The sequence below is a fragment of the Microtus ochrogaster genome, chromosome 4 (genome assembly GCF_000317375.1).
Source record: "Microtus ochrogaster isolate Prairie Vole_2 chromosome 4, MicOch1.0, whole genome shotgun sequence".
Lineage (NCBI taxonomy): Eukaryota > Metazoa > Chordata > Mammalia > Rodentia > Cricetidae > Microtus > Microtus ochrogaster.
In genome coordinates, this window is record NC_022011.1 from 45,585,758 (window position 1) to 45,601,018 (window position 15,261).

At 54.2% G+C, this 15,261-nt stretch overlaps 1 protein-coding gene across 1 annotated transcript in view; it reads right to left on the minus strand.

The window, feature by feature from the left end:
- Hmcn2 (hemicentin 2) overlaps positions 1 to 15,261 on the minus strand; it is a 155,259-nt gene that overhangs the window by 38,920 nt on the left and 101,078 nt on the right. Inside the window, exons 52-67 of the mRNA XM_013355724.1 lie at positions 15,064 to 15,206; positions 14,172 to 14,322; positions 12,485 to 12,703; positions 10,434 to 10,547; positions 9,885 to 10,072; positions 9,270 to 9,366; positions 8,479 to 8,640; positions 8,212 to 8,325; positions 7,222 to 7,424; positions 6,636 to 6,717; positions 5,325 to 5,456; positions 3,014 to 3,157; positions 2,766 to 2,925; positions 2,561 to 2,685; positions 1,998 to 2,181; positions 281 to 378 (exon numbers count right to left, since the gene is read on the minus strand). Coding sequence (XP_013211178.1) covers positions 281 to 378; positions 1,998 to 2,181; positions 2,561 to 2,685; positions 2,766 to 2,925; positions 3,014 to 3,157; positions 5,325 to 5,456; positions 6,636 to 6,717; positions 7,222 to 7,424; positions 8,212 to 8,325; positions 8,479 to 8,640; positions 9,270 to 9,366; positions 9,885 to 10,072; positions 10,434 to 10,547; positions 12,485 to 12,703; positions 14,172 to 14,322; positions 15,064 to 15,206 — 2,316 coding nt within the window. The remainder of the gene's footprint in view (positions 1 to 280; positions 379 to 1,997; positions 2,182 to 2,560; positions 2,686 to 2,765; positions 2,926 to 3,013; positions 3,158 to 5,324; positions 5,457 to 6,635; positions 6,718 to 7,221; positions 7,425 to 8,211; positions 8,326 to 8,478; positions 8,641 to 9,269; positions 9,367 to 9,884; positions 10,073 to 10,433; positions 10,548 to 12,484; positions 12,704 to 14,171; positions 14,323 to 15,063; positions 15,207 to 15,261) is intronic.

Here is a 15,261-nt window from a genome sequence, read left to right on the forward strand (position 1 = left end):
AACTGCCATGCTAGGTGAGTCCTCCCCACAGCATCCCCCTCCCCTGTCGGATAGAGCTGGGGTCCAGAGCCACAGCTCACTACCATAAATTATACCCGTCAATGATTGGCACCCTGGAGGGCCGGCTCACTCTTTGGGGAATAAATGAAAGGACAAGAGAAGAAATCAGATTAGAATGCCCCATGGCTCTAGCTGGGCATGCCCCGATGAGCAGTGGATGGGGATTTTATTCTCATCTGTCATAGCCAATGGGGACTGCATGCCCCACCCTGCCCCATACCGAGTACCAGCATGGTGAAGTTCCTGTCAGCCACACCAGCTGGGCTTGCAGCCACACAGGTGAAGACGCCTGAATCTGCCAGTTGCACCTGAGAAATTCTGAACCCCCTCCCCAAAAGTGGGAGAAGGTGGGAGGGAAGGAGAGGGGTGAGGGGGAAAGAGGTTGAATGGATGGATTACCTTTCCTCTTCTTATGACTCAAAGGCTAATTCTGAAATGGGAACCCTCTAGCTTGCTCCCACCCCTTTCCCGGCCTCAGAGGGCTTCCTGAGCAAAGCCCCAAATTGCCCTTCCCCAAGTCCCACTCCCGCTGCCTTCTCCAGCCCTTGCTGCCTTGGCCAAACCTCTGCCTCCCAAATTCTGGAAAACTGCAGTCCCACTATGGGGACAGACATCCTCCGCATAGACAAATACACTTTGTCCTCAGGATCCACCTGGGCTGTGTCCACCTACCGGTCCTGCTCACAGGCCCCACCCCTTCCTCCTGACCCCTCCCAGCTTCTCCTGGGCTGCTCTTACTATGATGGGCCAGAGAGGATTGCAGTGCCAAACCCAGGACAGAGGCTTCCTATGCTCCCTGTCCTTGCCAGGTCCAAAGGACTGGCCCCAGCCCAAGCAGCCAGGACATGGTGCACACATAGGGTGGATGGTTGCATCCAGATGGCTTCCAGAATCTTCCATGTGCTGACAGTCCCTGAAAGGCTATTTCTCCAAGCTCTGAGTAGACAGTGTATCTTCCCCTGTGCCTGGAAACCTTAGGGTCAGTGGTCGGATTAAAAATGGAAGCCCTTTGGTCAAGTCCAAAGCAGCCAGTCAAGGAAGGGCTCTTGTGCATGACTGCCCAATGTGGCTGCCACCAAAGACTGACAGACCTTTGAGCACGTGTGAGAAACTCCCCGTGAGCACACCTGCTCGGTAGTGAGCCGTCTACGGGCAGGGACCACTCTCGTCAGTGACTTGTGGTTCAGGCCTGTGGTTTCAAATTATCTTGTTCAACCCTCGTTTTGCCTTTAAAAACTTCCCTTTTCAGGCTGACAAGATGACTCAGTGTGTGAAGGTCCTTGTCGTGCACCCCGGTGATCTGAGTGGCTCCCAGAACCCATGGAAAGGCAGGAGCCGCAAGACCCCATCATGGCATTTGTTCCTGTTGTCTTCCCGTCCTGCAATTACCTTTGGGGCCCTTGACCTTGCACCACGGAACCCTGCCCTGGTTCCATTTTTTTCCACCTTAGCACCAATGCCACCTCCACACACCAAGCAGTTAGCCTGACCATACAACCTCTGTCGTCACCACCTGTCTCCTTAACACATTTCAATTATCTTCAGAGCTCGTAGTGTAGGGCCTTCACTTCCTACCCCCATAGACCTGGTTCCTATAACTGCAAGACTCTCTTGCTTGCTGATGTCTAGAACCACCAGTTTTGTTCAGGTCTCCTCCAGGAAGCCCCCCACGGCTTCCCACCTTGCCAGGCCAAGTCAATGCCCTCAGGTGTCCTCTTGGGCTAGGCCTTCTCCACCAGGCCTTAGGATAAGGCCTCTTTTATTTCTGAGGTTCCATTGGGTGGTGGGGTCTTCTTTGTCTCCCCAAGCACCATAAACCCCTCTGTGTCTGTATTGTTTGTATTTTAATATCCACATGGAAGCATTTGGAGCCTGAGATGCCTGGAGAATGTGCCAGCACCTGCCACCAGGGACCAGAGGCAGGACCGCGCGCCTACCTGAGGGAGCGGCCAGAACTGTGGAGGTGGGTGCGCTGCGAGAGCGGAAGGGGAAGGCCGTCCTTGAGCCAGCTCACGTGGATAGGCGGGGATCCCCGGACAGGGCACATCATGGTCACCAGCTCTCTAGTCCTGCTCACCAGGGTCCCTGTGTCACCAGCTCGTTGCTCAATGGTGGGAGGAACTGGGGTGGTGGATAAAAAGGGATGAGATGAGGGGTTTAGAGGGGCGACAGCAACCAGCCATAAACTTTCGCCACTGCCAGCTACCGCAGTTAGGTTCTTAGAGTCTTGGCCACCCTTGGAGAGGTGAGCTCCACCATCTGGGGCCCAGATTCAAACACTCTTTTCATGGCCCCCTCTCCGGACACCCTGCAGAGCCTTGAGCTGGGAAGCTTGTGATGCTTGAGAACAAGACTTGAAGGCCCGGGGAGCCCGCAGAGTGAACGTCACCAGGTTTTGAGTGGAAGTTCCTGGTTCCACCTACTCATCCCCATGTAGGTGTCCCCAAAGAGCCTCCAGGGCGCTGGGGCTACCTGCCTCTCCTCAGCCTCAGTTCCTCACCCAGTACATTCACTGTGTGCAGTCTGGCATCCTCCCCAGCCGGGTTGTGGGCCACACAGGTGTAGGCACCCGAGTCGGCTGCTCTTAGGCCCTTCAGCACCAGGGAGCTGCCATCCAGGTAGAACCTGCATGGGGAGGAGTCACTGAGGGCAGGCACACACAGGGTGGCAGTTCTGATGCTTCAAGAGGCATCAGCAGGCCTTACCGGAGGTGAGGCCCCACATGCTGCTCCAACGGGCCACCGTCCTTCAGCCAGGTTATGTCTGGCGGTGGCTGTCCTTCAGCCTCGCAGTCCAGTCGTATCTCCTGTTTCTCTAACACATTGTGTTCTTGTGCCATGCCTGAGTTCTGGATCTGGGGAGGCACTATAACACAGGCTATGGTGAGGTCCTGGCAGCAGCAGGGGCTGCTGGGATATGGCAAACAGAAGGGGGTATAGGGTGCAAGATATACCTAGTACAGATACTACAAAATCTTTGCGGGCCTCAGCCTGGGCGTTCTCAGCCACACAAGTGTAGGTAGCAGCCTGGGCTGGCTGCAGGTGACTCAGCTGGAGGCGGCCGCCTCGGGAAACCACGCCATGCACCATGCTGCTCTCTGTGGAAGGGAGGGAAAGCCCTTGAATCTGGTACCCCTGTACTGATAGGGAACTGAGGCCCAGTGGGTCAGAAGCACCTTTGTAGATTCCCACTGGCCTAGTTTCGTTTCTTTGACTGGGATAAACAACCCCACCAAAGGCAGCATAGAGAAAAAAGGGGTTTATTAGGTCCATGGTTCCGGGTAGCAGTCAGGCCCACAGTTCCAGGCAGCAGTAAGCCATTGAGAGGAAGACAAAGTGGCAGGAACTAGAAGCAGTTGCAGCAGAGGGGGAAATGAACACATGCACTCCTGTGTTTGGCTCACTTTCTCTACCTGTATGCAGTTTGGGATCCAAACCCAGGGTATAGTGCTATGCACTCTCTGGCTGGGTTTCCCCACGCCATGGGGCAATTCCCGACAGATGTGCCCATAGCCGACATGATCTAGGTATCCCCACATTGAGATCTCTCAATGGTGATCCTAGGCTATGTCAGGTTGATGATTAAATTAACCACCACCACCACCTTCCTCAACCCACCTCTAGCTGCTCCACTTCTTACAATGGCCCCCACCCCACCCCAGGCAGGCCATCTCTCCCCAGGTCCCACACCTTCGGGTTTCCAGGGCCTGTTCTGAGGCCCAGTCCTCCTCACATACATGTCCTCTACATGAATCAAGGTTGCTGATCAAGGGGAAACAGACACGCAGTGGCCCTAACATGAGTCACCCTTGGGGCTCCTGGGGCTCTGCTCACCAGCTTGGAATCCCTCATTGTGGGTCTGTCATGGAAGAGTTTCTAATTGTACCAACCCTCCCTTTATCCCACCCTGCCCCTGTCCAGTCAGTCTTTCAGCGATGGAGACCTTGACTGGACCAGTTGGCCCCTGTGCCTCACAGAGAGTTTGGGCGTCAAAGGGGAGCACCATGGTCCCTGTCCCCAAGAAGCATGAACTGTGTCACAAAGATGCAGTGCTGCCAAGGGCTGGCAACTGTACAGCTCTGAGTCAGGGAGCTGGGAGGTGGAGGGCAGGAGAGGGCAGGAGGGGCAGCAGGGCTGAGGAAGGGCACCACAACAAGGGCTTCTGGGACAAAGCTTCAGTAGAAACCAGCCAGGTGCAAGCAGACAAGACCACGAGGTATTCCAGGAAGCATGTGCAAAGAATTGGAGGCATGACAGGCAGGGTTTGCTGCCAGGCTAACTCAAGGGAGACGAAACTTAGGAGAGATGAAAACACATCCCCACAGAACCTTGAACACCCACGGACACTTGCATGCCAAGCTCACAGCAGCCTCGCCTTTACAGCCCAAGGCTGGCTAAGAGACACAATGCTACATGCTCACTCCTTCAGTGCCAGCACTTGGGAGGCAGAGGCAGGCCAATCTCTGAGAGCTTAAGATTTACCTACTTCTACACAACAAGTTCTAAACTAGCCAGGGCTACATGGCCATATGGAATACTATGTAAAGGAACGATGAAAAATAATTAAATGAATTTCTAAAAAATTAATACTGATCCAGGCTCCCCGGTGAGCTTTCAAAGTCTCAAGCTAAAGTGGAACAAGGCAGAGGCAGGTGACTGTCAGGGTGACATGATGCCATCAGAATGAAATGTCCAGAACAGCGTTTCACAGAGACGGCCAGCTGACAGCCAGAGAGGGGTAGGAGTGGCAGGGAATGGGGGATGACTAACGGCTCTGGGGATTCCTCATTAGGTTTGGGTGAGGAAAGTCCCTCAGAGGCTCAGGTATTTGAGCACCTGCTCCCCAGTTGTTGGTGGTGTTTGGGAAAGTTACAGGTAGCCATCGCTGGGGGAGGTCTTTGAGGAGTTCATAGCCTTTCACTTCCAGATCATTCTCTCTGCTTCCTATTTGCAGTTAAAGATGTGGTCTCAGCTTCCTGCACTTAGCACCATGCCTGCAGCTTGTTGTCCTTCCTCTCACGGCCCTCTGGAACCATCAGCTAAAGGAAACCCCCTCTCCCGTAAACCTGCTTCTATCACAGCCACTATGGCTCCTTCCGGGTCAGCCTCCCCAGTGCCGGGGTTACAACATGAACCACCACAGTCCGCGAGCCCGTGGTTTGTGACTAGAACGTTAATAACTGGCGGTGTCCTGGCCTTCCATTGTTACTGTGCTGGGTGAAGACATGTTTGCACTTGAATGACAAGCAGGACGTGGATACTCACCCACGGGCATTCTGTCCTTCAGCCAAGTGACAGTGGGAGCTGGGATCCCCGACACATCACAGACCAGGACTAGGGGCCGCCCAGCTACCTGGTTCACTATCTCCGTCTCGGCTCTCTCAAATGTTGGGGGCACTGTGGGAAAGAAGGCAGGTTTCCGCTCTCTTCCCTGCTCTCCAGTTTCTTGCAGTTTCTGTTTAACATTCTGCTGTTGATGGAGGCGGCAGTTGCTTTATCCACAGGTGACTCTTTCAAAGTCTCTACAAGTGGGTGCCAGATGGCCCGCTCAGCCTGAAGATGGCAGGTACACGGCTCACAGACCAACAGTCCTGAGGGGCATCTGATCTCCTAGATGTCCCTCACCTAGCTGCCAGGCAGTGCCCAGTGCCTAATCTATACAGCAGACTAGTGCCTGCAGAATGCCCAGTGGGAAGGCTCTATGTTTGTATGAAATCTGGAGGGCAAAGGAACAGAATTATCCCACCAAGTCCTTCAAAGCATGTCACAGGAAGAGTCCTAGGCTTGTTGTTGGTTTGAGACAAGGTTCCAGTAGCCAAGTTTGGTCTGAAAATAGCTATCTACCTTTAAGTTCCAATTCCCCGCTTCCACCTCCCTCCCACGCAGTGGGATTACAGGCATGCACAGCCCCTGATTCTGCACTACGGCCCCATCTCCATCTTGGTTTTTAAAATTCCAGGTCTCGCACTCTTAGTCCTTGGCAATGGGGCCTCTTTCCAGCCACTGACCTTATCCCTGGCAGCCCTGGGAGCTGCTTGGGGTGACAGAGGGTAGGGACTGACAAGATGGGACAGGAACCTCAGAGCAGTGGTTCTAAGAATGCCCCTGCTAGAGGCCAGGAACTCCAGGAGAGTCCTAGTTCCTGGCTCCTCATGATGGCTCACCCTTACCTGGAAGCTGCGCATGAGGACGTAACCAAAACAGAGAAAGGACCAGGCTGACCAACTAACTCACTCTTCCCATGTCTCACACAGTTTTTTTTGCCACAGTCCTTCAAAAGGGCCCATACTAGCGCCTGTTTCCTGGGGTGAACTCTTACTGCACAGGAGTTTGGCCTCCTTGTCTGTCTGTCTGTCTGTCTCTCCAACCTATGAATGTAAAATAAACCTAACATTCATCCTCTGGAGTCTGTGAATTTCTTTCTCTGAATTCATGAGACAAGAACCCTAAAGCTGCTGGTTTGGAGTGGCTTTGGTGGCCGTTAGGTTTTCCAGGACCCTAGCTCTCCCAAGATAACCTCCCAAGAGCCAAGAAAGGCTCTATTCTTACAATATTGGGATCCAGGCTGGGCCTCACCTTGGACGGCGAGAACGAAGGTCCGGGTGGCCTCTCCAGCCGTGTTTCTGACTTTACAACTGTACACTCCCTTATCTGATACCTGGGATAAAAGAGCACATGGGGTTGGTGTGTGGAACAGATTCCCCAGAGAGAGAAGCCATGGCTGGGAATCTATAGGAGATAGGACCTGCTGGCCTCTATCAGAGCCTTAGGAAGCAGAGACCCTGGAGGTCAGGAGAGAGATTTGGCTTAGTATGCCCTGCTTTGCCCTTTGTGGGGCTAGAGCTGGGTCAGAAAGCAGGAGCCCAGGGGATGTCTAGGGGAGAGACGCATATTCATTCAACATACATAAGAACCTGACCTACACCGGTGTGAACAGAAGGGCTCTGTTCAAGATCACTGTGAGGCAGACCAGAGCTGGAGCTGGAGTCCAGCTCTTGGTTGCTCCAGGCCTTTCCCAGGTCACTTGCAGGGGCCTGTGCATCTCCTTGGGTCAAGAAGATGACATCCCCATACCTTAGCGCACACCTCCCAGCTCCTCCCCTCAGGCCTCTAGGGTCAGGAGGTGCTGTGTCCACTGTCCAGATTGTCCACGGCCACTGACCTGCGAGTCCAGGATTTCCAGTGTTTGTCCACCTTGCAGGCCCTGAATCCGCTGCCCCAGGGCTAGGGGCTGCTGGTCCTTGAACCAGGTCACAGCTGCCTCTGGGAGTGAGTCTGTCTCACAGCTCAGGGTGGCTTTATCCCCTGCTCTGACCAGAACGGCCTCCTGGGGGCCTCCAGGAGCCTGTTTAAAGCTGGGGGGAACTAAGGGCGGAAGAGCCCAGTGAGGCACCATGGCCTTGCCCACACAGCCCCGATACCACCATGGATTAATGGCCCAGGCAGGCCCACTGGATCAAACGGTGGACCTGATCCAGGGTTGCTGGAGGAAGCAAACCCGGGCCAGTCTGCCAGAGCCTTCTGGTGGCCACAGATGACCTAGTGTCTAGATGGCAGGAAAGATGCTGACAGCAGGCTTTTTTTTTTTAAATCTTCTGACTAAACACTGCCCCTCTTTGGTGGTCCCTCAGCCCCTGGCACTCAAGAGGTATCCACAGCCAGATGTGAGCCCTCAGGCCCTGGCAGAGCTATGCACTTAACGAATGAATGAACCTGCCCCAGAACTGCAAAGAACCTTCCAGAGAGCCCTGGGTACTGGCACTGCAGACCAGCTTTCCCTCAGGGAATTCCAAAGACCTTGGGTGCTGTTAGAGGCTACAAGCCAAGAATCTTGGACCTTCCTGGCCTAGCTCTTGGGGTTCTCCACTGCTCTACCCCCTCAACTTGATCACCACTGGAGCTTACTGTGAGCCACGCTGTGGGTCAAGGGCTGCATTTCCTTCGTCCCATTTTCATATGGATTGCTGCCTTACAGACAGGACATCTGGGGCTCAGAGACAGGGAGACACAGCCCAAGGTCTCAGAGCAAGTCCATGCATGGCTGTATCAAACCCCGCCTGGTCTGTCCACGTGACTCTGCTTCTTCAACAGGATCCCTTGAGGGGGACAAGGGCTTCCCTGGGGGCTCTGGCATAGGTGGGGCAGGACGTACCCAGAACATTGAGTTGTACCGTCTTCTGGTCTCGGCCTGCAGCATTGAGGGCCTCACACAGGTATGTTCCGGAATCAGCCGGCTGTGCCCGTGTCAGCCGCAGTGTGTGGGTGCCTGCGGGACAACGGCCCCTGCACCAGCAGCCACAGGACCCCAGGACACTCTCAGTCCCTAATCCTCCCGTGAATACAGCCCTGTCCCAGGTTTGGGACAACTTGAACTCCCCACCAGAGCCTTGAGCTGGGCATAAGGCCTCAGTTTACCAACCAGGAAGGAGGAAAACCTCTTGTCCCAGGGAGAGGGGCTGGCTATCCTTGTACCACGTGACCTCAGGGCTTGGGTGAGCATGAACTTCGCAGGGGAGGGAGACACTGCTGTTGAGGGTGGTGGTGAGCTTGTTGGCGTGCCAGCCTGAGATTTGTGGTGGGACTGGATGGGGGCAGAAATGAGAGGTTACAATGGGGACACAGACTAGGGCTGGGGGAAGGGGATACACCAAGGAGCCGGCCTAAGCTCCCAGAGTCACCCCTGAAGTGTCTCCACACAGCCCTTGGAGGGCAAGCTTTACTAGTCAGAGCTACTTTGCACAGAGCACAGAGAGGCTTGATCAGAGCAGCACAGCCATTCTCCCAAAGCCACACAGCTATCAGTGGCAGAACTCAGATGCTACTGGGGCTTCAGGGATACAGCTGTGCCCACATCTGGACTCATGGCGACATAGAGGTCAAACAGCAGACTTGGGGTGGTAGGGGTTGTAAAGCCAGGCCAATTCCTTCTGCAGGAAGGAGTCCCTTAGACACACGTCAGATGCACAGTGGGTGCTCTCTAATGATGCTGAGACCTTGGAAGAACACCCCCAGTGCTGAGACCTCAGAAGGACAATCCTCCAGTGCTGAGACCTCAGAAGGACATCCCCCCCAATGGTGAGGACTGGAAGAACATCCCCCCCCCCCCCCCAGTGCTGAGGCCAGGCTGCAGTCCCTGAACTCTGAGTGTAGGTACTCGAATACCCTCAGGGAGAGGCAGGAACACACAGAGGCCCCTCTCAGCCATCTCACCTTGGACCCTGAGGGTAAAGAGTTTCTCTGCAGAACCCGCCTGGTTCTCCGCCACACACATGTAGCTGGCAGCATCAGCTACCTCTGCGGTGGAAACCTGAGGGTACAGAGACCAGTGCTGAGACCAAGGCTGACAGTTGTGAATGGATCCAGAGGCTCCACGGCTCATCCCCACATAGCCATGAGCATCTCCATCTCCCCACAGCAGACGTGTGGGCCACGGGTGCTCACAGTGGCTCTGAGGCCCGTCTTGGGCTCTGTGTGGTATTTTGGAGAGGGAGACTGGCGTTGGTTGGTTGTCTAGCTAATTGGACAAGGAGGCCATGTGGGGGCTGTGCTGTCTCTGGAGGGGCCTGTGCATGTTTAGCTCCTTGTAGTCAGGGATCATGTGGGGCTGCCACCCCAGGCCTGGGCTGGTTCTAGGTGTGCTCCTGCTTTGGCAGGAGTGACTGCTACTTATGAACACTAGGCAGCCCTATGTGACCAGCTGGGCTCCTCACAGGTGCCATTTGCTGTACAGAAGACACCCCCATACTCTAACGGGCCTTTCTATGGCCCAGATGACACTGCCCCTTGGTTCCCTGTGCCTTTACCCTGAGAGGGGTCTGTTCCTACCTGTAAGACTTGCCCCTCCTCCAGGACCTGAAGCCGTGGGCTGGGGGACACAGGCAGCCCATTCTGGAGCCATGAAAGTGTGGGTGTTGGGTTCCCCAGAACTGGGCACCGCAAGCTGACAGTACTGCTTGCGTTCACAGTCACCTCCTCTACCAGCTCCTGTGTGTCCCCCAGGATCACGGGTGGTGCTGGGAAGGAGAGGAGAAAGAGACAAGGTGTAGGTGGTGGGCTGGTGGAACGTGGTAGAGGTGAGGGAAGCTTTTGGCACCAGATGCTCGCCAGAGGTCCTTGTGCCCTCCTCACTAAATCTGTCAGGTCTGGAAACAGCTAAGAATTCTGGGCTTCAGAGAGGTCAAAGTTTGTTCAAAGTCACACAGTAAGAAAACAACCATTGGGACACTTTAAACTGCCTTTACCCGGTTTCAGAAACCAAGCTTGCAATCCTATTAAAGACCTGAGCACAGAGAAATTGAACTTCCCACTCCCCAGGGCCCTTGAGAAGGAGGCCTCCCTGGGACCAGCGCCTCCCTGCCCCTCCTGGCCACTCACTCAGCACTAGCAGTTCGTAGTGGAGCCAATCCTCGCCCACCTCATTGGAAGCCTTGCACGAGTACCTGCCCGCGTCCTCTGCCTGGACCAGGGGCAGCTGCAGGATTCGGCCTCCTGCAGGGACACAGGACCGGGGCCTGAGCTCAGGGACAAGAGCCCTGAACCCAAAGCAAGGGAGCTGTTTCTCCTCTGGAGGGCCCAAGCCACCATCACTCCCTGCTTCATCTGGGAAGTGAGCAGATTCGATCCACCCGGAATAGATCAAGGGAGGATCAAGTCCATGTGTAGTTAACGGCACCCAGTCTCAGGAGCAGGCTCTATAATGTGAAGGGCTGTTGGTAGCCCATCTCACAGATGGGAAAATGAAGCTCCTGGAAGGGTTAGCAAGAGGGAGGGGTCAGCTGGCTGGTCTAATGCAAGAAGAAATGTTCTCAGAGGCAGGGTTAGCTTCTAGAGCAGTGGCTGCTGGGGGCAGGGGAGGAGTTGCCTGGGACCCTTTGAGACCAGGAGGTAACCAAGAGCAGAACCTGGTCTCTACCTACCTAGGGTCACTGTGTGCTATGTATTCCAGGTGGGGGGTCACCAGCCAAGGCTGTGGTGGCTTGACCATGTCAGAAACAAGGGCTCCTAACAAGCAAAGCTATGGGGTAGGGTCGGGGGGAGCAGGGAGGCCAAGGTCACAGTGGTGCTCAGGTGAGATCTTGGCTTAATTTGGGATCAGGATCTACATTCAGCTTATCTTGTGACCACATCTTTAACATGTTCAGAGTTGGTAGCCGGGGTTAGAGGTCAGCAGTGGGGTTGGAGGTCAGTGTTAACGTGTGGGCCAAGTCAGTGGCTAAGGTCAGGGATTAACTGATAGCTGGGATCAACTTGTGTTTCGGGTCTGCATTAAGAATCTCCCCATGATGGAGCCTAGAATAACAGGATATGAGACTAGAACCCCCATCTGAGGTGGGCAGCAGGATTAGGAGTCGGTCCAGGATTTCCAGTGTGGACAACCAGCCTCTACATGTGGCACCTCCCAGGGACCTAAGGGTTCCTTTTTCTGCAAGGGCCAAGTTCAAAGCCTGGGGCAACTGTTCATCACAGACTGTGATAACCTCCGGTCCCCCACCCAGCTCCAGTGCTGGTCTGGATCCCACAGGCCACCACGCAGACGCTAAGCCAGGAGACTACCTATTCCCCTTGGTACAATCAGTGGGGCCTAGACAGCAACAGCAGTGGTCCGTAGTAGGGGCAGGGCAGACCAGGGAAGCCAGGCATCTCTAAGCCTCATCCTAGGGCTTTCAACTCAAAACCATTTGCCAAAGATATTCCAAAATAAGGCCCACTTAAATAATTAATGGACCTTTAATAAGGAAATATCTTAAATGGTAAGATGACAATAGAAAATTTTCATAAGCTGTAAACTATGATGACAGCATAGTCCTCAAAAGCCAGAGAGAAGTTTGTTCATGGAATCACAATCATGTGTGTGCATGTGTGTGTGTGTTGCATCTGCTTGTATGAATGCAGGTATGCATGTGTGTATGGGTATGTGAGCATATATATGCATGTATTCATATACGTGGAGGAAGAGATCAACCTTGCGTGTTATTCCTCTGAAGCTGCCCACTTTGTTTTGTGAGACAGGGTCTCTCACTGGCCTGGAGTTTCCTACCGAGACTAGAGTGGTTGGCCAGTGAGCTCCAGGGACCTGCCTATCTGCCTCTCCTGTGCTGGGATCATAGGCGTGCCCTGGCTTTTCTGTGAGTTCTAAGGGCTGAACTCGGGTTCTCACACTTGGCTAGCCTGTGCTCCCAGTGTCTTCCTGCCTCATTTTTTACATAAAAAGTCTCTCCTCTCCCTAGAGACTCAAGCCATTCTCTGAGCATTCCAGGCCAGATCCCAAAGCCTAGATACAGGCTCTGGCCTGGGCTGGGAAGCTTGTTTTAAAAACTCAGCACAAAAGGCAACAACCTCAAGCAACTTTTATCCTCTACAAATTCCAGAGAAGGTCTAGTCACACACACTGCCCGAGGTCACATTGCTGGTAGCAGCAGGCCTACCTTGCAGCACCGAGACCCCATCTGCGGCTGACAGGGGCCGACCCTCCTTGTACCAGGTAAGCTCGGGCGGTGGGATGGCGTTGGTGTCACAGTACAGGTGAGCCGGGTTGTTCTCCACGATCTCCCGGTATTCTGTCACCCTGCCCCGAGCTTCCTCCTCATGGAGCAGGAGTTCAAAACCTGCATCAACATCTCCTACCTTCTGGAACATGGGGGGCACTGCACAGAGAGAGACCAAGTCATTAGGAATATAAGAAAGGGTAAAGCTGCTTGCTCACTGCTGTTACCAACCAGCCTTGGAGGTGCTGCCACACCCTGCCACACAAGCTACAGCCTGAAGGCAGGTCAAGGCGTTTCTTCTCTTTACTCCCCCAGGGACTGGCTATGGGGACGCCTTGTAAGCTTTAGGAGCTGCTCCCCTCTCTGTAGAGTTCACCTGTCCCTGGCTTCTGAGAGTCCTGGTGGCTGGGTGAAGAGGTCACACCTGTCTTCCTAGCACTTAGGAGGCTGAGGCAAGAGGACTAGAAATGTCAGGCCAGCCTGGGCTACAGTGAGACCGGCTCGAAATAACAAAATGGAGTAAGATAAAATGGTCAGGTGGTGGTGGCGCACGCCTTTAATCCCAGCACTCGGAGGCAGAGGCAGACGGGTCTCTGTGAGTTCGAGGCCAGCCTGGTCTACAGCGAGTTCCAGGACAGCTGGGGCTGTTACACAGAGAAACCGGCCGTACCTCGGAAAACAACAACAGCAAAAAACAACAAAACAACAACAACAAAAAAGATAAAATGACTGTGACAGGGAAAAACAACAAAAAAGATAAAATGACTGTGACAGGGAAAGGCTTTGTGAAGGGCGCTGGGCAGTGCCTAGCTCAGCCTTCCTTCATTTGTTGGTACACAAGGGCATGGCACCCTCAGCAGTTAGGACCCGAAAGGGCCCCGAGGTCACCTGCTTTAGCTGGATCTCCTGTTTTCTCTTTTTCTTTCTTCAAGACAGGGTCTCACTATGGAGCCCTGGCTGGTCTCAAACTCAGAGATCCACCTGCCTTTGCCCTGAGGGGCTGGGTTAAAGGAGTGCACCATCACGCCTGGCTTAGAATGCCTGTATTTTGCAAAGGGTGACAGCAAGGCCCAGAGGGGCCAGTGACATCTCTAGGTCATGCTGCCCAGTAGTGAGTGACAGGGCCAGGGTGAGACAGTTGAGGGCAGAGGTGGCAGAGGACAAAGTATGCTTTCTCATCAGGCCACTACAGAGCACTGTGTGGTAACAAATAGTCTTTCCTTCTTTAGCTTGGCTTGGTCTCTGGCCTCCCAGCCTCCCTCCCAGGCTGCCTCCCAGCCACCCTCCCCACCTCTCCCCAGTCCCTTTGACCCCCTTTCTAGCTTCCCTTTCTCCCTGCTTCCTTCCTTCCCTGCCTGCCTCCTGGCCACTTAATCCTGATTTGAGGCAGGAACCCCCATCTTCTGAAACTCATTCCTTAGCCACAGAAGACACAGAACATTCTGCTTCTGAGACATCGAGCCATGGTAGATGAGGAATGCCAACGTGGGTCTCCTTGCCAAAAGGCGCAGGGCTCCTGATCCCCAGCCAGGGTCAATGCCATGGGCCCCGTCTTTCTACCTGGAGCGAGCAGCCTGTCTTGGGCCACTGGTTGTTATCACCCAGTCCACCCTTCAGTGGCACCCACCTTGGATGAGAACATTGAAATCTTGGTCGTCCTCGCCAGCCACGTTGGTGGCCACACACAGGTAGCGGCCAGAGTCAGAGACCTGGGTGGGCTGGATCTGGAGGAGCCGCCCCTCCCCCAGGACATGAAGTCGCTGGCTGGGGGTCACAGGCTGGGGGAGGACAGAGAGGGAGGGAGACGAAAACCAAGATCCTTTGTTTATTTGTTTTGAGATAGGGTCTCCGTGGTAGACCACGCTGACCCAACTCACCGTGTAGCCAAGGATGACCTTGAACTCCTGACCCTTCTGCCTCAGCTTCCTAAAAGTTGGGATTACCAGCTCGCACCACTACACACCCTTCTCTCTCTCCCCTCTCTCTCTCTCTCTCTCTCTCTCTCTCTCTCTTTCTCTCTTTCTCTCTCCATACAAAAATATGTATGTATTTCATACACACATACATACACACACACACATTTTGAGACAGGTTTCTCTATGTAGCCCTAGCTGCCCTGGAACTCACTCTGTAGACCAGGCTGGTTTCAAATTCACAGAGATCTGCCTGCTTCTGCCTTCAAAGTGTTGGAATTAAAGGCGTGCGCCACCAATGCCCAGCAACCTACTCTATATTTTAATAAATAAAAATCAGACCATAATACAAAGTGGTGGGACCACGCGGTGACTTTGTCAAGCTACTTGTATGACCTCAACAGTGGAAAAGAAGCAAAAGGGTGGACGGGATAACGTAATGGCTGGAAAGTGTTTGCTTGTTTTGTTTTGTTTCAAATGAAACACTGAAGGGTGAGCAGAGCCAGCTCTGGGCTAGGTTCTTCCAGGGCTCTTCTGGAAAGGTCTGAGCAGGGCTGGTGAGGCGCGAAGGCTAGAGTCTAAGGCAGTCTGGGGCCCTGCACTCACCCTTCCATCCTTGTACCAGCTGATGGAGGGTGGGGGCACGGCCCAGCACTCACACTCCAGGGTCAGGGTGCTGTTCACCTTCGTCTTCACTTCCTTCACGCTGACCTCCCCCAAAGGGTCATCTTTGGAGATGGAAGGGGGAACTGAAAAGCCACAGGATGTGTGAGCAGCAGGCCTGGGAGGGTCCTGAGACCCTGA